Source organism: Pristis pectinata, chromosome 5 (genome assembly GCF_009764475.1).
Source record: "Pristis pectinata isolate sPriPec2 chromosome 5, sPriPec2.1.pri, whole genome shotgun sequence".
Lineage (NCBI taxonomy): Eukaryota > Metazoa > Chordata > Chondrichthyes > Rhinopristiformes > Pristidae > Pristis > Pristis pectinata.
The window spans coordinates 64,355,649-64,381,708 of NC_067409.1; the positions used below are offsets into that span (position 1 = coordinate 64,355,649).

At 37.6% G+C, this 26,060-nt stretch overlaps 1 protein-coding gene across 2 annotated transcripts in view; it reads left to right on the forward strand.

Moving 5' to 3' along the window:
• LOC127570232 (aryl hydrocarbon receptor-like) overlaps nucleotides 1-26,060 on the forward strand; it is a 170,014-nt gene that overhangs the window by 16,231 nt on the left and 127,723 nt on the right. For both annotated transcript variants that reach the window (XM_052015543.1, XM_052015542.1), the window contains exon 2: nucleotides 1,874-2,061. In XM_052015543.1, coding sequence (XP_051871503.1) covers nucleotides 1,984-2,061 — 78 coding nt within the window. In that variant the 5' untranslated portion in view covers nucleotides 1,874-1,983. The remainder of the gene's footprint in view (nucleotides 1-1,873; nucleotides 2,062-26,060) is intronic.

Genomic DNA, 26,060 nt, shown 5'->3' on the forward strand with positions numbered 1-26,060 from the left:
TTTCAGTGATTTGTATAAAGGGGCATCAGGTACCTTTGAACACTGATACTTTTCAGTCTTTGACCACTTCAAAAAAAAAGTTGTTTTTCTGTTTTTTTTACTGAAGTGAACAACTTCACATTTTTTCCCATTATGTTCCATTACATATGTTGGTTTGCTGAAGCTGTCTACGTGCCCCTCTGATTGATTCTCATAATCCACATGACCATCCAGCTTTGTATCTTCAGGAAACTTAAATATGTAACATTTGGTTCTCTCATTTAGATCATTGAAATAGGTTGTGAACAGTAGGAGATTCGGGACCAATCTCTGCAACATCTCACAAATCACAGCTACCCAACTTGAAAATGACCTGTTTATTTATTATCTGTCTGTTAACCAATGTCCATTTCTTGCTAGTATATTGCTTCCAATTTGGAGCGCACTAATTTTGTTTAATAATCTCTTGTGTGGCATCTTACCAAAGGTCTTCAGAAAGTTTAAATATGCCACTCCTTTTCTAACAGGTTTATCAAATCCGATTTCCCTTTCATAAATTCATGTTCAATCCAATTGTTATAAGTGCCCTTTGTCCTTGATAATAGATTTTAGCATTTTTCCCTGTTATTAATTTGTATGTAGTCCTCATTTTTTTGTCTTTCTCTTTCTTACTGTTTTCTTGAGGGTTACATTTGTTACTTTCTAATCTGTGGGGAATCAGTTTAGAATTTGTGAAATTCGGAAGGTGATGTGTATGCACTATCTGTAGTCACCACCTTGGGATGCAATTCATCTGGTACTGGGGACTTGTTTCCTTTCAGTCCCTTTTTAAAAATTTTTTCCAATAGTGTAACTTTCAGCACCTCAATCGTTCTTGATCTATTGCTGTCCATTATGTTCTAGAGTTTTTGGGGTTGGCTTCCATGAAGGCAGATACAAAATATTTTTAATTTCCTTTATTCCCTGATATAACGTCTCCATTCTTGGTCTATAAGGGACTCAGATTAATCTATAATAGCCTTTTTCTCTTTGTAAAAGCTTTTACAATCTATTTATATGTAGATATGTTTCTTGACAGATTACTCTAGCATTCTATTATCCCCTTCCTTATCTAGTTCTTGGTTGTGCTCTGCTGAATTCTTAACCTTTCCCAGTTCTGAGACTGCCATTTTTTTGTCAACATTCTAATTCTTCTCCTTTGATCTAATATGATCTTCAACTTGTTAGCCACCCTAGACTACCGTTCCTTTTGGGTTTTTGTGCCTTTTAAAAGATAGCAATTCTTGAAATGTTAGCAATTATTTGTTTATTATCATACCTTTTTAATGTAATTTCCCAATCTTCCATACCCAGCTCATACTTCATACTTTCATATTTTGCTTTGTTAGATTTAAGATCTGGTTTTAGATTGAAATAAATCACTTTCATTTCTTAAAATAACATTTCTTGCTCTTAAATAGGGTGTGAGGAAAAAAAATTAACCCTGCAATGTAATTTTGAAGAAAAACTTCACCCATATTCCTCCTCTTCAAATTCCATTTATAGGCTTTTGTTTTGTAAATAACTGAAGTATATATCACAATTGGTGAGGGAATAAGAACTGTGTTCCGAAATTGATGACATTTATGAAGCACACTTTAATTGCTGTAAAATATCATTTTCATTTGTGGCATTAACTGTATGTTAAGGAGTGAAGTGTGTGTATGATTATATTTAACAGCACTCTCATGAGTGAATTGTGACTGGGTTTTGTCCACTTTGCCCATGCAAGTATTTCATATACTATTAAATTTCAAATTTGACACAGTTGGAAATTGCATTGTGATGCTTTGAAGTTCGTGAATGGAGAGTAAGAATTCATATTAATGCAACAGTATTTTCTTTCTAATTTAAGCGTAAAATCCCTGGCACCTGAAGGAGCAAAGTCAAATCCATCTAAAAGACATCGGGACCGATTGAATGCAGAGCTAGAGCGTCTAGCCAACCTTCTGCCTTTCCCACAGGATGTTGTATCCAAATTGGACAAACTCTCTGTTCTCCGGCTCAGTGTCAGTTATCTCAGAGCTAAAAGTTTCTTTAATGGTAAGAATACCTGATGACATACATTTCATATTCGTGCTGTTAACCAAAAGGAAAATACTCTTGTGAATAACAGGATACAAAAAGGGGGTGTGTAATTCCTGCGGAAAGCAAAATTTAAATGTTATCACATGATCTTGAACTCTGGTAGACTAAAAGGGAAGCTTTCTTTTGCTGTGAAAATAGATTTTCTTTTATGAATACAGGTGGTTAAATCCAAGTTTATTCCCTACAAAACCAGAAGGATTTTAGAGAATATCTTGTAATGTGAACAGAATATAAATGTAATTGCTTTTCTAGGCTGCTTTGACCCTTGTTGTTAAGCAAAACGTCCAGATTGGGTTTCTTGTGCCGCAGATGATTGCTGCTCTTTCAAGCTAAATTTGTCCAATATAAATACGATATTACTGCACTTTTCAGAGCCAATCTTTTGCAGAGGAGATCATTTTATTTGGCTCAATGAAAAGCAACTAACTTAAACTTGTCATTGAAGAATTTCAAAACTACTTTATTATTAGATTACAATGTGGTGTTTTCCCAAAATGTAAGAGCACGGTTAACAAGTACATGGCAGGAAGCAGCTCTTTATAACTTCAAAATAGTGATTCTTGTTTCAAAAAGGTGAATTAAATCTATGGATTTCTGAATTTTAATTTCATGTGAATGATTTTTTTTAAAAAAGTGCTTGTTTTCATTGTATTAGTAGTTTAGGTGCAAGGAAGGTGGAGGATGGAGAATATCAAAAGCTGGGCATTGTGACAAGTTCTGTAGGGAAAGCATTAGACTGTTTGCTCTTTAAATCACAACCTCTAATGAGGTTTTATTTTTGTAAATCCAGTAACCACGTTGGGCTAATTTCACTGACTCATGGGCAACCGTTAAAGGGAAGTACCATGTGGTAAAATTTATCTACTGTGGTAGATAGGTGAAGGAGAAACAGTAGAAGAGACTTCTAAACTGGTCTTCTGACTGCTGGAGCTATGCATCATTGAACATAGAGGGGGAAAATTTTGGCCAAAGGAGATGTGTGGAATGCAAAAATGATTAAAATATCTGCAAAAATATATTCTTTAATTCAGTTCATGTTTATCTGTCTGTAAATATGAATATTTCATTAGAATGAATTGCTGTGCAATGTAAAACATTCATTTTCAATATGTGACTTAAATACTGTAGATTAAGTGATGTTTTAGGTTTTTAACAGATTTGGATGAATTTTACAGATTGTACTTTTTTTAAAAAAAATTGCATCTCTTCAGATCTCTTGGATGTCTTTTTTGCTTTAGTCATTCTTTCACTGTTTAGGAAGATACCTTGACTGAGAACACCAAATCAATGGTTATTTATTGAAGCAATTTTAAATACAGTGCATTGTATTTTTATTTCTAAATTTTCATAAATTTTTTTAGAAAAACTACTTTGTGTTAACAATAAAAGTATTTCCAATGCGTCGGTTAAAATACAGAAAATGCTAGAAACATTCAGCTGGTCTGGCACAGCTGTGAAAGGCAAAGCAGTTAACTTTTCAGGCTGAGGGAACTGAAATGTTTACAGCATTTTCTGCTTTTTACTTCAGATTTCCAGCATCTGCAATTCTTTGATTTTCATTTGAAGTTCAAATGTTCACTTTTTAAGCTGTTGTTATAGGCTTTGAGAATATTGTTTGATCTATTGTACTCTCTAATATTGCATCACATGCCAAAGTAGTCTGAATTTTGGATTGTTTAGTTAACTTTCATGTGTAATCTTCGATTTTGATTAAAATTATTTGTTTGTAATCCACATATGCCTGTGTCAACATTGAAGAGACAACTGAAAATTTAAGTGGTTGATTTGGATGACTGGAATTTCTACGCATATGTTTGCAAATCTGAGTTAGCTGTTCGCATTAGCAGACTTGATTGAAAGATGCATCATAATATGAATAATAAATCCCTTGCCTCAGGCTGCATAATGTTGGTTTCTGAAGTAGCCAAAACTATTGACAGCTGGCCAATTCTTTTCCCATCCCACTGATGCTACATTGAAACAGTTTAGGGAATGCTCCTTATATGTATCTTATTGGAATTCTGATTGCCTTTATTTGGAAGGGAAAAAAATAACTTTGATTGTCTAATCATCATGTTTGCTTTATATGCTGCTTTTATGCATTCATATCATCAACAAAAGCTGGTATGCTATCTGTTTTGGAATTTCAGAAGGAAATGTAACGCAAGGACCTCTGGAAAAATCTGCTTATCATTGCTTCAGGAAATGTTTTTTTTTCCTCTCCATTTACATCTTTGATTTCCAGTATATTTTCTTGTAACTATGCATTGCATTGGTTCTAAATTCATGGCAGCATTGTGTGGCTAATGTTTAAAATGTACAGTATTGCGCAGTACTATTTAAAGTAAATATGGGAGATTTGGTACACATGCCCAAGTAGGACCTAAACAGTTGTATTAATTATTTTTGTTGATATTGTGGCAAATCTCTTTTCTCAATTTTGGTGTCTTTAAATCAGTGATTGGCCTTTGACGGTCCTGATGCTGTTATCAAAGCAATTTATACATGATGATGATAAGAATGTTGTAGGATTACAGTTGTGGGTTTGTGTAGTTCTGCAAATGTACACTGAACTATTTTAGGTCTAGACAATTCGTATTTGTGTATGCAAAATGAATTGACTGTAATCTGGTTTAACATCAGCTAAAATCTTTTTCACATCAATAACTATATATAATATTGAATTATTCTAAATTATCACTTGTTACTTTCCCTAAAGGATATACATCAGGTGATTTCACTGAAATGAAATTAGTTGTGGTGTTTTCTAATTGTAGAAAATGTTTCAGTACTGCATCAGAAATGTGCTTTTATTATGGTGTCAATATTTCTGTGCTTGTAGATAATTTAGGCAATACCACATTATGCAGAAATCCTGGTTGCTTACTGAATTGCTACTGATGTGCAGAGTAAAGTAAGTGAACTTGAATAATTAGTTGCAAGGCTTGTTTGTCCTTATGAAGGTCATTGTGTTAGCATGAAGAGACCTCACCTGACTGCTATGTGTAGTCAGAGAACTGAGCTAGCTGGTAAAAGTTGTGGTCAAATCCAGCTGCTTTAAATAAAATGGATGTGTTGTCTTGTGCAAAACTTGCTTTTGTCTCTTGTTCTATGTATGTGCTGGAGCTTGATGAAGAGGTTGTGTCTGAGAGAGATTTGGGGTAATCAATTTCTGCTTGCCATTGCTATTCACAGTTTTGTGTGTGTGTTCAGTAACTGATGCAAATCTTATTAATTGTGAACATTTTCTGATGTCCTGTTACTACAACAACAGCAATTTGTTTGAAATAGTCCCTTTTAACATGACAAAACTTCCCAAGGCCTTTCATTGGAGTGTTATCAAACAAACTTTGACACTGAGCCACTGTTGGCAGATTAGCAAAAGCTTGGTCAGAGAGGTACATTTAGGAGGAGCCTGGAAATATAGTTGGTGGTGCAATGATTAAATCTGGGCATGATCAAGAGGGCAGAAGTGGAGGATTAAAGACTTCTAATAGAATCAGAGGTTGCAAAGGCCGAGAGAAACAATGCTGAGAAAGCATTTGAAAATGGTTGTGAAAAAGTTAATGTTGAGTTGTTGCTAGGAGCTATTTAGGTTAACATTTATGCATGAGCAGGACTTGGTGAGAGTTAGGATATGAGCAACTGTATTTAGTATAATCTCTTGATGGGTGTGAAAGTAGTGCACAGGAATAGTCATCTAGAGTTAACGAGAAGAGTTGATAGTTTCAACAGCTCTTGAGCAGAGCCATGCACTTTTACAGGGATTGACGGTGTGGATATGTGGTCCAAAGCTCAGCTTGATGTTGGATACAACAACAAGATCGACCTGTTTCAGTTTTGGACAGTTGCAGAGGTGTGGGATTGACTTAATGGCTAGGGAATAGAGCTTGTAGCAGGAATTAATGAGGTCTCAATATGTAATTGAACATTTTAGCTTAACTAATACTGGATATGGGACAAGCAGTGTGAAAATTTGAACATTGAAAATGGTTCATGAAAAAAGGTGTTGAGGAGAAACTGGAAATCATCTGGATATCTTGCTACCCGTGACCTAGGACACTCTTCCAACCAACACCAGTGAAACCTCTGAAATTCTCTACCCTGGAAGGTTGTGGATGCTAGATGATTTGGGAATAGGAAGGAGATACATTGAAAGATGAGGGTATTGAGGGCTATGAGAAACTGACACAGGAGAAGAGATGAGGCCAGGGGCATATCAGCCATGATCATATTGACTGGCAGGGCTGGCTTGAAGAGTTGAGTGGCCTACTTCTGTTCCTATTTTCTCATGTTCTTATTGTGTAAAGTAATGGATGGGATAAGCATAGTAGAAGAGGAAGTATTAAGAGTTTAGCATTTTTGAGGGAGTAACAAAGAAGGCCAATGAGATCTGAAATAAAGACATCGAGACAGAATGTAAGAGCAGGGAAGTTGTGCAGGAACTAGCTAGACCATAGCTTAAGTACTGCATACAGTTCTGGTCACCCTACAGGAGATTATGATTGTATTACAGAGGGTATAGCTGCGATTTTTGAAGATGTTTCCGAGACTAGAAAATCATAGCTGTGAGGAAAGATTGAATAAGCTAGTGTTATTTTCTTTGGGAAGAGCTGAGGAGAGACTTAATTGAGGTAAATAAGATTATAAAGGGCCTAGATAGAATGTGATAGCAGAAGGGGTCAAAAACACAGAAGCAAAAAGTTAAGGTAATTGGTAGAAGATTATTGGGGAAGTTTTGGGCCACAGTCTATCTTCCATCCCACTCTTTATCTTGATCCCTCTCTCTGTCTCACCCTGCCTTCTGACTCATTGTCTCCTCTCCCCAATGTCCACTCCCATCTCTCTCTGTTTCACTCTGCCTTGATTTCTAGCCCCTCTCCTACCCCTCCTCTACCTCCCCCTACCTTCTCTTGTAACCTTCTGACATCCTGCCAGAAATTTCCTGGCCTGCCAATGAGGCTTCCTGGGATGAGAGCCGAACTTGCAGGTGTTCAGTAATTTTTTTCTGTAGGGCGTTCAGGAAAACTTTTCTTGTGACCCTATGACAACTCCAAGCCTCAGCTGTGACGTGCAACTTGCTTTGAATCTGATCTTTATACTGGTGTTTCAAATGTGAGACTTGAGATATTAATCTATTAGTAATGCTGTGGCTAATTGTCTGATTCTGAGGGCAGAGTGCCAGACTAGGTGGTTTTCCTTTTCAGACACTTCACTTCCTGAAAGCTTTTTCTGGTGGTGCTCTTCAGACTTGATTGTATGATTTTTGTGAAGGTCAATTATTTGATAAAGTAAATTAAATCATTTAAAACAATGTGAGCCTTAGACTATTCTTGCAGTGGAGCTAGTTATGGGTTCTGATTTTTCTGCTGTTTTAAGCGGGAGAGTATAGTTGGTACCAGAGAAAGCCAAAACTAAAACAATTCCCCTCCCACCCCTCCCCCACCCTTTATTTAAGTTTGCTGACAATGTGTGATTTTGAAATTTTAGGCTTGTGGGACATAATTAAGAATACATGGAAAGTATTTCTGGAAAAAAATATTTTTATGGAGCATCTTTGCCTTCCCTGTCCTTAAATATGATGGTTACAATACACTACTGTACTGTGTCTTCTGTGCCCCTAGTCCACATATTACAATCTTTCTTCACCTACTTCATTCTTTCAAATCAAAACTAGCTTAACTCGACTTGAAGCAGAAAAAATCTCAGTTTCAAGCTACTCAAATTTGCTGTTGTTAGTTGGCAACGTTTAAATGCTAATTTAAGATGCTGACTTCATTTCACATCTGGAGGTGATCCAACAAAGTTGGCACTGCTGTTACCAGCTCCAGGCACCCAGGTTCAATCCTGACCTTGGATGCTGCCTGTGTGGAGTTTGCATGTGACCTATGAGCTTTTGCCAGGTAGTCTGATTTCCTCTTGCATCCCAAAGATTTGTTGGTAAGTTAATTGACCGTTGTAAAGAATCCCTTGGTGACAATAAATGGCAAAAGAAAAAGAATCAAGGGGGTTGGGGGGGGGGGGATGTGTTCATTAACTTGTGAGAGAATAAGTTGCAGGGCCACAGGAAAATGAGTGTGAGTAGGTGGCGGGTGGGGGGATGGGGGGGGGAGGTGGAATCAGGCAGTTGAAACCAGGTAGGGCCCAATGAGCCGATGGCCTCCAGGGTTGTCATAATAAGTGAGTGAGTGATCAGTGATTACTAAGCCTTCTAAACATTTGGGATGAATATCTCCAAATTGTCCCGGTGTTCATGTAGCTACTGTAAATAGGGTTTACACCATTGTTGCTCCTTAGGAGATGCAAGGAAGAAGATTGTCCTCAAATTGCTTGCATCTTTCCTTTGCAGAGTAGTTAACATTAAGAATATGATGGATTTTGAATTTAAGTGTCCTCCTTAATACATTTGGCAGAACTTATTCACTATTTTGTCCCTATATTAGTGAGTACAGATTTATAATAGTTTTTTTGGGTGTTACTTTAAAAAGTTCCAAACACAAGCCATTCAGCAAACTGTAGACCATTCAGATTTGATCCCCAGTCCATGAGATGTTGTTGATCTGAGATGAGCAACATTTGGGAGTGCTGCAAAGAGCTGTAATGAGGAATTGCAGGCAAAGTAGTTTGTTCTTTGTGGCCATAACTAATGTCCACCTGCAGTTGGGGTAGGTAGTTCCTTCACATTCAATAGATATTTCTGGTATTTCTTATCCGCAGCTAGGCAAGGTATATTTAAAAGCCATTACTTGTGGGATCATAAATAATTTGGCTGTTTGTAGAGAGGTTCAAAGATAACTTGGGCTTGTGGTTGGTGTGGAGGGGACAGTTAGAGAGGGTTTTGAATGATAAGGCAGCAACTGATTAAATCGGAAGCTGTATAAAATGTATTTGTGCATCTGACTCAGTGAACACCTTTTGTATGTAGATTGCTAAAAATAGCACTGATATTTAAAGGGAGGAAATGCCTTGAAGCTTTCAAAGAAGGATGTGTACTTTTTTAAGAAAATAAGCCTGTCATAATAAACTATCACTTGACCATTAAGCAGCTGAACTTCTTAATGTATACTTCCCTCTTGCACCTTTTAATACTTTCTCAACTTTACTCGTTTCTACAAAAATATGAGCATGTTACATTTTCAGTTGGGATGTTAACAGTTTACTTAAGATCATTGCATAGCTTGAGGTTAAAGATGTGTGTGGAAGTAATGATCATAGAAGTACATCAAGTAACTTGTAGGTTTTTAAAAAAACTTCAAAACTCCATTCTGTTTTTTTAAAAGAAGAGGAAGTATAATATTTGAACTTTAATAGCAGGATGTTTCCTCCTTGTATTCTGGAATAGTCCAATTGATGTGAGTAAATACTTAAAATTTGTGTCCAATAACTTGCAAACTTTAGTATGTGAGCTAAGACTGCTTGTATCTTCTCACAGGGTTGTTGTTTCCGGAAGTAGGGAGTTTTATCATCAGCCAAGTTGTATGTTAAGCAGTATTTACATGAGACAGGAAACTGCTTTTTATGTGCCAGAAACCAGTGAGCCATTGTCTTGTGACTCCTATGTTACTGTTTATCTAATACAACTTTTGGGAAGGGGTTCTGATCTATAAAATGGTTATAGAACTTCTAAATGCATTGGAAGGAAAGTGAAAGCTGAGTATTATTCCATATTTTCTTACAACATAGAAGGAATTACTAATTTTCCCTGTAACACATCCTATCCACACTAATTCCACAACCTGACAACACTAGGAATGATTTACGGTGGCTAATTAACCTATCAACCCATGTGTCCTTGGGATGTTGGAGGAAACCAGATCACCCAAAGGAAATCCGCATGATCCGAGGGAGATCCTGCAAATTCCACACAGACAGCATGGGAAATTGGGATTGAACCTGGGTTATTGGAGCTTTGAGACACTGTGCCACTTTTGGATATCTAACTTCTATTTTGAGCAGTAACAACAGCCTAAACACATTTAATAGTTTGATTCAAAACTCCATTCAGAAATCAATCAGTAGTCAGTTCTTTGATAAATGTTTCTCAAAGTTGTTAGTGTTGTTACATACCAGCAACAAAAGAAACACACCAAGTCATGTATATGTGTCAGAAACTATTTTATTAATGACTACTTATGATAATAAGAAAAATGAAAGTAAAAATGTTAGAAGTAAAAAAAAGTTAGATCTTAAGCATTAACCCCAAAACTAAACTCGAAGTGTGTGTGTGGCAAATTTCCAAACTCCCAAGTCCAGGAATAGTTCTCAAAGTTCAGTTCAGCAAGCCGTAAGGTGAAACGTGAGCAAAGGCTTCTGCAAAACCACAGTTGACTGAAGAGAAAATGTAGAGAGAAAATAGAGAGTAATTACGAAATCCAAATGTTCCACGATGGAACCCATACGACACCTCAATCACTGATGATCTCCATTCCTTTGTTCTGAAGTATCTGCCACCCTGAAAAGGCATTCGCGACGTGGCCATCCACACAAATACCTGTTTCCTTCTACAGGTTAACAACAAAGTGGACTCCACTGGATTATTCCAAAAATCCATACGTGGATTGTAGTGACAGACACAGTTATTGTTTTTCATCCATCGATACAGAGGCCAGCAGGCAGGGTGTCTTTCTTCCTTCTCTCTCTCCTCTCTGACTCCAAAACATCAGCATGTCGTTATTTTGTTGCCGTGGTGATGCCCCACACACACACACACACACACACACACACACACACACACACACACACTACTGTACTATGTCTTAAAGGGACATTCACCAATAGTAACCTAATCCGTAACAGTGTAGACATGGTAGGATCACAATTCAACCCACTGAATAATTGAGTTGGGTTTAATGTTTGGGGGGATTTCAGTGATACAGTATTGACTGTCCTACTCTACTCCCTCAATATCCTGCAGCAACCACATCTCCCACCCCCAGCTAAATGAGCATGACTTTAGACTTTAACTTATGCACTGTCACAGTCTTGAACTTTGCGACATAGAGATCCGTGTAATATTGTTTTCCATTTTGCTGCTGTTCTCTTTAAAGATATGTTGGTTGGCCGCCCATCGTCTAGTCTCTCAGTGACTTGAGCTGGCATTGTTTTGCACTCTTCCCACAAAAAAATTAGATCCAGCACTTGGGTGATTCAGGTCTCTCATTTCCCACGTATATTACCAAGACCTGGCTGGCATAATCTAGAGTGAAGGAATGAGATTTGTTTTTGTCAGGCACATAACATTTTTCTTAAGTATCCAAGGAGAATTTTAATAAAGTGGAAAACAAATAGATATTTGTGGCTGTTGATTTGACCGATGGCTGTCGCTCCCACGCCTTTTTTTCAGGCTTCCTTTTTTCCGTTTTGATGTAGCTGAGGAGTAGACATTGTTATGCAGTTAAAAACAGAGTGAAATCTCACCAGCTTGGCCCTTTTGAGACTGCTTTATACTGTAATGATATAATTACTGCACTCTATGACTCCCAGCTGCCTCCCAGTCAAGTATCACCCACACAATCTCCTGGGAAAGACAACATAAAAACAGAAAAACCCAATCAAATTTAGGAATGAATCTCTTGGAATTTCAACTTGGATGCTCCTGTCCAGCTTCTTAATAATTGTAGAAAATTTGCAATTATTTCACAGTATTGGAACTTGTTTATTCACAGTGCACACATATTACTGGCATTTACTGCCCATCCCCATTACACAGGCCAAATCAGGTAAAGATTGCACATTTCCTCCTCACCTTGGGCCCTTCCTTCATTTTTGAAATTGCCTCCAACTCAAAAAAAAACTTTGTGATATCTGGTCCCCTATGTGTCAAATAACTAGTTTTCTTGATTTAAATTGCTGTAACCACTGCCCTTCATGACTTTGACTACCAAGTCACTAAGCTCCACAATTCCCTTCCTAAACTCTGAGCTTCTCTGCTGCTTTTCCTCTTTTTTATGGCATCATTAAAACATCATCTGAAGAACTTTAGTGAAGCAGATGGATTTCCACAGAAATCCAATGGTTTTGCAGTTCTTGTTAGTGAGAAAGAAAATCCAGATTTATTTCATTACTTGAATTTTTTAAATTTTCCCATGATGGGAAACTTGTGTGTCAGGATCAATGCATCAGAACTTTTCTGCTGGTCCAGTAACATAATCATTATATTACAAAACCTTACAGAGCTATTTTCTTGAAGGTCAGTGAATCTTTGCAAAAAGAAATGCTTCCTAACGTGTAAGCTAGTGCTCTGCATATGTAACCTACTCATTTACTAATCCTTCCTAATTTATGTCGCTCAAATAACTCATCCATGTGAATTAAGTTTAATGTTTTCATTATTTTAAAAGCCTCCATGCTTTTCTAAACTTTCCAACTCTTGCAGCTTAATCTCATAACTGAGGGTTGGTATAGTAGCTATCAATCTTAATGTACCCTTTTCTGAGTCAGTTCCAATGCTTCTGTCACTAATTTGGATCACCAAATTTGAGAACTGTGTTCCAGCAGAGGCAAAATAGTATTTAAATGCAAGACATCCTAAAGTTCTGTCGTCTTGTACCACTGGTCACGGAACTTTTTTTTAAAAAATGCACACTTGCCTGAATAACACTAAATATATCTCTTGACAAGTCCAAGATAAGGGCCTATTTTATCCATTCCACTAAGATGGTGTGTTATTTTCAAAAAGTCTTGGATTATTATAAATCTATGCACATAGCTATTTCATCTGTCAGTTTATGAACAGATTTTTTTCCCCCAGGTGTTCTGAGGTCAATTGAATATTTCTTTCACCAGTCAAGTTGATCTCCATCTTTTACCTCCTGAATTAATTTAAGTGGAAACCTTTCTGTCTGTTCACTGAAATAGTTTGGACAGGTTCTCATGTTGTAAGACTCATGAAAATCGACAAAATCTTTTCTAAGATGTTAAAGAACAATTTCATAAGACAGGAGATATGGGTTATCAATGAATTTCCACCACAGACCACTGAAACAAACTGATGCGATTAGCTTTTTTTATCTTTCAATAATTTCCATTTGACTAAATAATATGAAATGTGTTTATGGTTTGGGGTTCTGTTCTTTACGCAAATTAGGAGATGGCGCTTCACGGTTATATTGCAAATTACTGCTAAATTGACGTTAAATCAAACGTAGCTGGTTTTAATTTGTACATGTATATTAAAAGCCTGTACCATTTACTGAAGACTGTGGTGGATTCTTTTCAAATGTAAACTTCATGATTACCTTTTAAACTTTATCAACAAAGTATTTTCTTGGTTGTCATGTAACATATGTTTTAAACAAACTTTATAACAAGTTGTTTCAAGTGAGAAACACTTTGAAAATGTTCCTGTATAGAATATTGGAGCTTGGATTGTTGTGGTTAGACAATGCACAATATCTGGCATTAGACTGGTTCTTGCATATTTAGGTCTTTCAGAGTTCAGCATGTAAAATTGGAAGTTCAAGTTCCATTGAAGGAAATTGGGCCTCTAGAACTAGAGTGAACAGGGTAAGCCGCAGTGTATCTCTTGTGAAACAAAGCACAATTAAGATAAGAAAGTGTAAATTAGATTTGGGTGAATTCCATCTCAACTCTGCTTAATATGTATTGCTTCCATGTTTCCAGGGTCAAGGACATCAGTGGGAATTATTCTTCAATGGAATGGGAATGAGCCAGAAGTTGTTGTATGCAATGGTACCATTGACATAGGGAGAACAAAGAGGGGTTGTACTCTTGTAGGAGCAAAGGATTAAGTTTTTATTTTCTTTTAAAAAGTAGAACCCCAAAAATAGTAATTCCTGGTTTACTCACAGTACCACCTGCTAACATCAACAGGAATAGGAAGATCAGGCAGATTAATACATAGCTAAACATATGCTGCAGAGGGAGGCTCCAGATTCTTGGGGATTGGTGGGGGGGACGAGGGAGAGGAGAAGGGAGGGCAGTTTTGGGCTGTGGAAAGACTAACAAAATGAGTAGATTGGTCACAATCATGAAGGTACAATCAACTAGTGGGAAGGTTTGGGAGAGTTTAAGCTAAATTGTCACTGGGATGGGCACCAACATATAACCATAGAAAAGAGAAATAAAATGAATAGAGGAATGGGATTGGTGGATAGGAATAGCGAAGTAATGCAGTAATATGCAGGAAGAGATCAGAAGAGGCAATAAGAATTACAGAAGTGAGTTTAAAATGCATACATGTGAAGTGTGGTGATAGATACTAATGAGTTGCAAAGTGGCTCAGGAGTACTAAGTAGTTCTGATAACTGAAGCAGAGCTCAAGAATGGACTGGGCCCTTAAGCATTTATGATCTTCATTAAATATAGAGAAGGTTGCAGGAAAGTTTTCAATAATCTTCCAATTATGCTTGGATACAGGAGAGTTGCCAGAGGCCAGGAAAATGGCATTATCGTGTTCAGAAAAGGGTATAAAAACAAGCCAGGCAATTAAGGGGCAGTCAATTTAACCATTGTTATGAAAAAGCCTGTTGAAACAATCAGGCAAGAAATTGATAGAAGCTTGAAGAATTGGTAAAGGAGAATTTGCCTTAATCTGTTGAAGTTAACTGGAATGAATATTTTGAGGTAATAGGTGAGGTTGTTGAAGAGAATGATGTAGATGTTGTTAATGTGGATTTTCAAAAGGTATTTAGCAAAGTCATGCAGAAGAGTTTGGTTAGCAAAATTGAAGCTTGTGCAATTAAAGGGTCAATAACAACATGAATAAGAGATTAGTTAATGGCAGAAAGCAAAGAATACTAGTAAATGGATATCTTTTACACGGTTGGTAGGGGGTGGTAGCCCCTGGGATCAGGTGTTGAGATTATCTCCCTTTTTGGCATCTATTAATGACAAGAGCATGGGTATGTGGGGTAAAATTTCTAAATATTTGTGGATAATATAAAATATAAGTGTGGTAAATGGTAATGGACCATAAGAAGACACTGGCTGAATGGGCAGGGAAGTGGTAGATGAAATATAATGCAGAGAGGCATGGAGTGATGTGCTTTGAAAGGACAAATGGGGAGAGACAATGTTGACTAAATGACACAATTCCAAAGGGTATGCAGGAACAAACTGACCTGGTGATCGGGCGGCACGGTAGTGTAGTGGTTAGCACGATGCTATTACAGCGCCAGCGATCAGGGTTCGATTCACGTCGCTGTCTGTAACGAGTTTGTACGTTCTCCCGTGTCTATGTGGGTTTCCTCCCACATTCCAAAGACGTACGGGTAGGTTAATTTGGGTTTAAAATGGGCAGCGCGGACTCATTGGGCTGGAAGGGCCTGTTACCACCCTGTAAATAAAATTTTAAAAAATTGTATCCATTTACAAATCCTTGAAAGTGGCAGGGCATATTGAAAGTGGTTAATGAAGCAAATGTGATAAGGGAATTCATTAATAGAGGTATAGAGTACAAAAGCAGGGAAATGACATTGAACCTGTATAAAACACTAGTTAGGCCACAACAAGAGTACAGCATTCTATTCTGGTCTCTACATTTTAGGGAAAAGATGTGAAGGGCCTAAAGAGGCTACGGAAAAGATTTTACTAGAAGGGTTCCAGAGAGAGGGATTTCAGCTACAATGTTAGACCAGAGAAGCTGAGGTTGTTCTCCTGGGAGCAAAGAAAGTCGGGAGGAGGTTTGATTATAGATGTGCAAGATCATGACTAGTTCCATTTTAGTCATTTAAGATACAGTACACAAATAGGCCCTTCAGTCTGCTATGCTGAACATCAAGCATCCATTTTTACACTAATGCTACCCTAACCCATTTTATTCTCCCCGTATTTCCATCAACAGGCCCCAGATTCTACAACGACCACTTGGGGCAATTTACAGTGGCTAATTAACCTACGAATCCATATGGAATGCAGGAGGAAACTGGAACACCTGAAAGAAACCCATGTGGTCACATGGAGATAGCACTGGAGATCAGGATTGAACCTGGGTCTTTGGAGCTGTGAGGTAGCAGCTGTACTGTGCTACCCAGATTAGGCAGAAAAGAAGGTAAAGATAAGCTCAATGACCAGAGGGATAGAGATTTAAAATTCTGAGCAGAAAGTGCACAGGAGATGTGAGTAAAAATATTCTCGCTTCGGAGATTAGTTGAGATCCAGAATTCATTGTTTTGAAGAGTGGTGGAAACTGAATCCACCAAATGCCTTCTAAAGGGAATTTGATGGGCATCTGAAAGAAAAAAAATTTGCCAAGCTAAGGAGGGAATAAAATGGGGTAATGGGACTGATGAGATTACTTATTAGGAGTGAGCATGGTCATGTTCATTGCTGTAATGAGCCTATGATGCCTGCTTAGAGGCAGAAATCTAATGTCATTGTACAAGACGCATTATGCTGCTAACTCCTATTTCACAGCCTGGTGCAAAATTGAGGTGCATTCAGTGGCTTGTGTACAAGCTAAACACACCCTAAAAAGTAATGCTTTGTCCATTCCAGTAAAATACCCTTAAACTATATGATATTTCTTAGTTAGTGCTTACTAAATTCTCTGGGTGGAGTTTCATTCTTCTGGATTATAATTGATTTTAAAAATGACAAATTTAAAAAGAACATTTTGTTTTCTGTAACAATGTAATCTTTCTTTTCAATTATCTCTTCATTATATGTATGTATTTATTTTTTTACCTTCCCTTTTCTCATTCTCTCCCTCTCACTTTCCATTTTTCCCCCTTACTTTGTTATTCTCGTCCCTGTCCCAAAGAAAATATCCTTAAGTTTAAGAAATTGTGATTATAACACAGTTCAGCCAGCTCGTAATAAGTTCCCAATTACCAGACTTTGCATCAGGTTCAGTGATCTCTTGGGTATGTATTTTACTTAAGAAAAAAGAATTGTCTTCCCAATACAACAAAGGAAAGAAGTATGCTATTGTCCAGTGAATTATTTTGATTCTTGCAAAAACCACAAGTGCATCACAACACACGGACTAACTCCAGTTTATAATAATTGTTGAGGTTTGTGTAACATTGCCCAATAAATTGTCAGCAAAACAAAAAATGCTCAGTTCTCATCATTGACCATTAAACAAAATTTGGTCTTGACTCATGTGGTTCCTCCAAATAGGCTGAATCCCTCACAGAAGGCCCTGCATGGTATCAGGGAGGTTTGTGACCCACTAAAGTGTCATGGGGATATAAGTATAGTCAAATCCAAAAGAAAAGCTTAAAAATACTTTGACAGTTGATTAATCTATGCTGTGCAGCCTAGTCATTTGCTAAAACTAACAAAACAGTGTGAATGTTCCAAACATTTGAAAACATTAGTAAGATTTTGGCTGATCCAACTGATACCTTAGCTCTGCATTCCTGTCTATCCAAGGTTGCTTATGAAGAATCTATCTTCCTCAGCTTAATATTCAAGTCTCTGCTCCCACTGCCCTTTGAAGAAGAACATTTCAAAAGAGTCTCAAACCTCTGAGGGAAAATTTTCTCCTTGTTTGTCTTAAATGGGTGACCCTTACTTTTAAATAGAGACCTGCTAGTTCTTGATTCCTCTACACCTTCTCTCCACATCAACCCTGTCAAGACCCCCCCTTCCCCCCACCCCCACCCACCCACCCAGGATCTTGAGTATTTGTCAAGTTTCTTCTCACTCCTCTAAACTCCAACATGCAGAAGCCTAGACTGTTGAACCTAAAGCAACCTACCCATTTCAGATATTAGTTCTGTGAACCTTTTCCAAACTGTTTCCAATGCATGAACAATCTTCCTCAAATAAGCAGACTAGTACACTGCATTCCAAGTGTGGTTGTATGAAATGCCCTGTATAAATGATACATTTACTTTTATATTCAATTGCACTAATGTTCTCTTAGCTTTTCTAAATACTCACTACACCTGCATTCTATCCTGTGAATTGTGCATCAGGACACCCAGATCCCTCTGCATCTTGAAGCACTGCAATCTTTCACCATTTAGATAATATGTTTATTCATTGTTTTTCCTGACAAAGTGGACAGTTCAGATTTTCTCACAATGTGTTCTGTTTTCCAGATTTTTGCCCTCCCATGTAACCCATCTATATTTCTTTATAGCCTCCTAAATCTTCTGTGCACAGTTGATTCCCAGATGGAAGTCAAAATGAACTGAAAAGATCTGTGCAGTTGTACTTTCTTTTTAAAAAGCAAGTGCCAGTAGACATTTGGCTTTTTTATTGTTGATATTTTCCTGTATGTTAGATCTGAGTGCAACAGTATGCTGGAGTAATATTTACTTTTGTTTGGTGGGGGTGGGTGGAGGAAGAAGAATATAAAAGAACGTGGTAGGTATCTTGTGATTCATGGAGTGAGAAACTATAATTGCCAGTTCAATAAGGCATAATCCAAATTGCAACTCGAGGTGGTGAAGTTTTCAGTTCGTGAGACTCTGGTTACAGCAGCATTTTCTATGAATGCTCAGAAGCACGCTCCTGTTATTATCAAACATTGATTTAAGATACAGTTTAGCAAAAACATTATTTTAAACTCCTTCAAAAGTTCTGCGTATACATAAATTTTGAGTTTAGCATGTATCTGTTCATTGTTGTATGAAATAACATAGTAATGAAAATGCTATCTTTAATTTTTTTTGTACCTGCAGAATAGTGCTTTTCTGGGAACAATTATTAGAGAAGTAATGTTATCAAAGTTTAGGTAACCTCCTTAAACCAGGGTTAGTTGATATCGTAGAACTTTGTAGTCCTTATCAAGCAGCGACTTCTGGAAAATACAAGTCCCAGGGGATGGCATTAGAATTAAAGTAGGTGTCAATGGAGGCAAAGCAAAAAGAAATTGCTTTTTGCAACTCTCAACAGCAGGGATGCTTGCTGAAACAGACGGCAATAGTCTTTTGCCATGGTAAACTGGGCAAACTAGCTATTTTGGAATTGCCCAGAAAAGCTAGGAAAATAGATTTACATTTACTAGTTTTTAAGTTGCCCATCCCAATCCCTCAAAATGAAAAGCTCACTGCCAAAAAGGAAACTTTTTTTCAAAATAAAAGCAGAGAAATATGTGGTTGCTTAAGATCTTCAGTCTTACAGTTTGGGCCAATACTTGTAATTGCTTTGCTTTAGTTTAGCTAACCCAAAATTGAATCTAAATAAAGATTAGAAAAGTGTAAGAGTACTGAAGTAACCAGGGAATAAATTCCCAAAGCAGATACAGTAAGTTCAGAATGCATATGTTGCTAGTTCAAAGCACAGTTGTTTCTGGAACTATTTGGTGTTGTCTCCCTTCAGGTTTTTCTAATGAAAAATATAGTTTTCCAAAACCACTACGTTACATATTTAGTATAATGCGTATACTGGCCAGTTTCCGTTTTTACTATTGCTGGGAAACAGTAAACTGTGGGGTCAATGTCCTTAAAATGGCTACATTTAAACTAGGATGATCTTGGTTGGAAAAAATGCAAACTACGTTATGACTACACATAGTATGTGCATCCAAAAACTAGCTCCAATCCAAATTTATTTTAACAGTTCTTTGATCCATTGTCAGCCATTTAGCAACAGTTTGCATGAAATGGAAAAAGTGACAGTGATTTAGTATGGTCAAACTTGCCAGATATTTCTAAATCTTGAGGATTTTTGAATCTTATGAAAGTTGTTGGAACACTGGATGTTGTGTCGTTCCAGACTATTTGCTGGCTAAAATCTTCTCATGCAAGAAAAATTCCACAATACAACTTCGTGAAAAATGAATGATTATTTATTTTGGTCATGTTGGTTGAGAGATAAATGTTGATTAAGCCACTTGGGAAAACACCTCAATCATCTTCAGAATGATACCACATGTTATTTTATGCTAATCTGTAGGGGAATTGTGAATCTAGTTTAATACCCTGTCCAAAAAAATTTATCTCTGCCTCCTATAACACTCCTTCTGCATAACTTTGAAGTGTTTGCCTTGATTATGAGCTGAAGTTTCACAAATGAGATGCCAAACCATTTCTTTTGAACTTGACTTTGGGTAGCAATATTGCCCAAGATGTTTTATTATAGAAGCGTAATGGTGAAGTAAAAACAAAAGGCATTTCTATTGCAATCCTACATGGGGCTTTTGATTTCTTTTGTGTGTTCTTGGAGTGATGGATGCATCATTTAAATTAGGGGGAAAAATGTTTTGGGTGCCAACATTTGAAATCTTAATAGGATTCTGCTCTTATCCTCTTACTATTCTGATGCGTTAGGGTTAGATGTTAAATGTTAGATATTGTCATGCCCACCGACTAAGCCATCCATGTTGGCACCCAAATATTAGAGTCACATATACCTCAGGCAATTTTTTTTCCTGAGGTCTTAACTACCTTTTTAAGATTTCAGCTTGCAAAATGTATCACCAGTTGACAATCACACTTATGAACTGTTGGTAGCAGCTTAAGTTTCATTTTGTTTTTTAAAAAAAAACATTTTTCTCTACCATCATGCTTCTTCCAACACTCTGACCCCTTTCTCAATCTCTTTAATTGTTGCTCCTAATAGATGGCAGAAAGGCATTATAATAGAGGTCTATATTCTGAAACTATTCATTTTAATCTTTGGCAATCACTGAATTCTTTGCTAAATATAATTGAAATTTCCCAAACTGATGAAATAAAGTGTAGCATCAGTGACTAAGTAGATGAATGAGGTTAATGATAGCGACAGGCAACATGGTCTATCTTCCCTTGAAAAATTTTCATGCTGCTATCTTGTATTTTTTTTTGTTTTGTTCTAAAATGTGTTTTTTTTAATTCTAATCACGTAGTGGTTTTATTCTTCCACTATTCTTCATTAGAATTGACTATTGTTTTTCACTTAATGTGAAAGACCTAAAACATGCCCATAAATTTAATGTACAAAATATCATCTCATGAAACTGAAAGTTTTCTGCTAGATAATGCTTTAATAGATCCAGTTGATATGAAAGGATTAAATTTGTTAATGTCATTTAAACCCTGACATCAGTTGAATGCTAGGTTATGTTTGGCATAGTATATGTAGATGTTTTTTATGGAGCCTTTATTTCATGCATGTTTCTTGGGCTTGCCTAAGTGGTCATTACTTATATGCACACAATTAATATTAACTGGCTATAGTGGCGTGAAACATAAATGTTGCCTCAACACATGTTCTTCACTAGAGTTTCTTGGTTGAGATCTGTAATAGAAACGAATGCTATTCTGTGCCCCATTTCCTCATCAATTTAATGGTTTTGCCAGTTATTATGTTTCAGCTACTAAACCAGAGGAGATCAGGAACTTGCCTGACCAAGAATGAATCTGAAGTTTCATTGGAATTACTGGCTAATTTTATTAAACTGTGGGGGAAGACTATTTTAAAATTTAACCTGTATAAAGAACTCTAGCTAGTGAATTTGATGTGAAGTAAGCTGTATGTATGTAGCAAACAATGTAAACAAAGCAATGAAAACAGTTTGATTAAGGAGAAGAGGAAACAAAATTTATGAAAGAAATTGTAGCAACTTCTAATCTAAGCAGAGTAGAAATTCAGGCACTGGAGGATATCTTGTTATACTCATTTTCATGAGTATAGTGATATCCTCCACTGCTGATTGCCTTGCTGCATGTTAACAATAGTGCTCTTCGCTATTGTTAATGTGCAGCAAGGCAATCAGCAGGGATAACTGACAGTATTACACAATCATGTCTACTCTGTCTTGGAATATTGTCACTATAGATGGCTATTTAAAAAAAAATCACTAGAGTTTAGATTCAAGTGATATTAAAATATTTTCTAATCAAAATAGACTTGAATCACAGTGATCTATTACAATGGAACAACATATCTATCTTTTTATATATGGAGATGCAAGAGATTCTGCAGATGCTGGAATCTGGAGCAACACTCAAAATGCTGGAGGAACTCAGCAGGTCAGGCAGCATCTATGGAGGGAAATAAACAGTCGATGTTCCTGACCTGCTGAGTTCCTCCAGCACTATGTGTGTATTGCTGCGTATTTTTATATAGCTTGGTTTTAATTGTATGTTTTTAAATGCTTTAAAAAGAAGCTCTTATACTACTTTATGCAGCATAGGAGCTTCTATAAGTTTTGGACATTTGATGTTATTGGTTGCTGATGACCGAAGTGCACTATTTTAAGTATTGTAGGTTACAGACATGCATGCTCAATCAATCAGCCCTAACAATTTAAACCAGTTGGGCAAATCAATAGAATTGTATCAGCAATGTGGGAGTTGGGGTGGGAGTGTGCTGGAATTCATTGTAAGGAATCAAAAGGGTGGGTCAGACAGTGGGGTCTGTCAGTGAGAGCTGAGGTGTGGGCTTCCTTTATTTTGACTCTGGGTGGGGGTTGGGTGTGGAGCAGAATTGGTAAAGGGAAAGAGCCCTGTGATGGGAATTGGCAAATTTGTGCCCAGCAGTGGGTGAGTGGTGGGTAGATGTTATTTGTGGGGGGGGCTTCCGGAGAGGTGGCATTGCAGGTGTGCTTGGTATTGGTTTATTATTGTCACTTGTACCGAGGTACAGTGAAAAGCTTGTCTTACAAATCGATCGTACAGATCAATTCATTACACAGTGCAGTTACATTGAGTTAGTACAGAGTGCATGAAAGTAGTACAGGTAAAAACAATAACAATACAGAGAAAGTGCAGTGCAATAAGGTGCAAGGTCACAACAAGGTAGATCGTGAGGTCATAGTCCATCTCATTGTATAAAGGAACTGTTCAATAGTCTTATCACAGTGAGGTAGAAGCTGTCCTTAAGTCTGGTGGTACATGCCCTCAGGCTCCTGTATCTCCTACCCGATGGAAGAGAGAAGAGAGAATGTCCCGAGTGGGTGGGATCTTTGATCATGGTGGCTGCTACACCAAGACAGCAAGAGGTAAAGACAGAGTCCAAGGAGGGGAGGCTGGTGTCCGTGATACGCTGGGCTGTGTTCACAACTCTCTGCAGCTTCTTGCGGTCTTGGGCAGAGCAGTTGCTGTATCAAGCCGTGATACATCCAGATAGGATGCTTTCTATGGTGCATCGGTAAAAGTTGGTGAGAGTCAAAGGGGACAAACCAAATTTCTTTAGCCTCCTGAGGAAGTAGAGGTGCTGGTGAGCTTTCTTGGCTGTGGTTCTTAGCAACAGCAGTCTTGGTGGTAGTAGTTGGAACAATGTGCTAGGGCCCCTAAGTGACTGCAGAAGTTAACTTGAGAACTTTTTCTCCCCAAAAGATCTCATTTGAATTTTTCCCCTATGTATCAGAATATAATACAAGTTTTTTGGGGTGAAGGATGGTGAGGTAAAGGGACAAAAATAATTAACTTGTTGGGAGCTAATAAAAAATCAATAATTGGGATTAAAATTATTTTTGCATAAAGCCAACATTGTTTGTTAGTATTCAATGCATTTATTATAGTGAATCTTGCACAAAGTTGGATTTTCTTTGTGTGGCCAAAATCATGAATGAAAACAAACTAATAAATATCTTTGCCACTGTTGATGGGTTTTGTTGGGGGGGGGGGGGGGGGGATGAAGCTTCTAATTTTCTATCCTGGGAGCTGGCAAATAGTCAGAAATGAAATTGTTGTGGCTCCATATTTGGAATTGCATTAACAACAACTCCCATTATAGATTTGATTTGAAAAAGAATTTGCTGTTTGTGGAAGGGGTTGGACCTGACAATTATTAGGTTATTATTGAACAACAACAATTTGCACTTGTATAAGAATTCTAAAGCAGCAACATGTCTGAGTATGTCCCTAAATGAAAATGAGCCATGTGCCAATTAGCAGAGAGTAAATAAGGCTGGAGAAGTATAAGCATCACTCAAAGAATAGTGTGGGAGAAATGGATTCATGGGACAGGAGCAACTGTACTGGGGGAAAGACCCATAGCACTGGGAGGGGAAAATCTCACATCTGGGATTAAAGGTGGGGCTTTAAACTAGTTAGAGATGGGGAAGGGTTCAAGTGACAAGAAGTTCAATAAATCAGAAAGAAATAAGAGACCAGTGGCACAGGGTAGTGAACGGGTGAATGAAAGTCAAAGCATGACAGGAAGGGGCAGAAAGTACAATCAAAAGTGCAGCAGAAATTGGAACCAGATTAAGTAACAGTTGTAAAATGTCAAAGTTTCAGGCTCTTTATCTGATTATAAAGCATTGAGTGCGACAACCTTGTTCAAGGAAGGGAGACCAGAAAACTGCAGGGCTGTTAGCTCAACATCTGTTGTTGGCAAGATGCTGGAGTCTATGATCTAGGAAGAAACAGCTAGTCCTTTAGGAAACATTAACGTAATCAAAAGTAGTCAATGTGACTTTATGAATGGGAAGATATGTTTGACAAATTTACTAGAGTTCTTTAGTGATATAATGGGCAGAATTGATAAAGGAAAACCTGTGGATGTATTGTATTTGGGTTTCCAGAAGGCCATTGATAAGGTGCCATGTAAAAGGCTGGTACACAAGATAAGATTTTGTGGTGGTGGGGGAAGTGTGTTAATCTGAGTTGAAGATTTACATCTATAATAATGAATCCTACTTTTCAAATCACATGAGTCGAATATTATCACTATTATGTACCAGCTCCCCTCGCACCTTGCTGTTTAATGATCTGAGCCCAGGTCCTGGGCTGTGGGCTCTGTGGGGAGAGGTCAGCCACCTGGCATGAGTTGTACATGTATTCTATGCGCGTTAGTGCTGTTGACTTGCCGATCTTTCTTTTTTTTACCTTTTATTTGTATGTGCTGATGTTTGTATTTCACATGAGGAAGCCACTGCACATGCATTTCAGATATGTGTTGAAGATTTGTTATCACATATAAAATATTGAGTGGGAATAAACTGATCATTTTCATACTGCAGACATAACTACTGGAGAGCCCCAAGGCTCAGTTCTTGTCAATAATTATTTGTAATCTACATTAATGATTTGGAGAAGAGATCAGTGTGCGATGTATCCAAGTTTTCTGATAACGCACAAATAGGTAGGAGGGCATACTGCAATGATGTTTGGACTCTACAACAGGATATAGATAAGTTGAGTTAATGGGCAAAAACTTGACAGATGGAATGTAATATGGGAAAGTATGAGGTCACACAGTTTAGTAGGAGAAATGAAAAGGCAGACTGTTGTGTAAATGGAGAATGCAAATGAGTGGAGTACAGAGGGATATAAGTGTTCTTTTGCAGGTTATCATACAGATGCCGCAAGTAATTAAGAAGGCAAATAAATTTTAATGCACAGTGGCTGAAGTTTAGAAATAGAAGGTGAAGTATTGTTACAATTGAACAGGGACTGGTTAGGCCATACCAGGAGTACTGTGTCCCCTTATTTAAGAAAGGATAGAACATAGAGAAACTACAGCACAATTCAGGCCCTTTGGCCCACAAAACTGTGCCGAACATGTCCCTACCCTAGAAATTACTAGGCTTACCCATAGCCCTCTATTTTACTCAGCTCCATGTATCTATCTAACAGTCTCTTAAAAGACCCTATCGTATCTGCCTCCACCACCGTTTCCGGCAGCCCATTCCATGCACTCACCACTCTCTGAGTAAAAAAACTTACCCCTGACATCTCCTCTATATCTACTCCCTAGCACCTTAAACCTATGTCCTCTTGTGGCCACCAATTCAGCCTTGGGGAAAAGCCTCTGACTATCTACCCGATCAATACCTCTCATCTTATACACCTCTCTATCAGGTCCTCCCTCATCCTCTGTCTCTCCAAGGAGAAAAGGCCGAGTTCCCTCAACCTGCTTTCATAAGGCATGCTCCACATTCCAGGCAGCATCCTTGTAAATCTCCTCTGCACCCTCTCTATGGCTTCCACCTCTTTCCTGTAGTGAGGCGACCAGAACTGAGCACAATACTCTATGGGGTCTGACCAGGGACCTATATAGCTGCAACAATACCTCACGGCTCCTAAATTCAATTTCCCGATTGATGAGTGTATATATAAGTAGTATTGGAGGCAACCCTGATCAGATTTACTGAGCTAATTCCT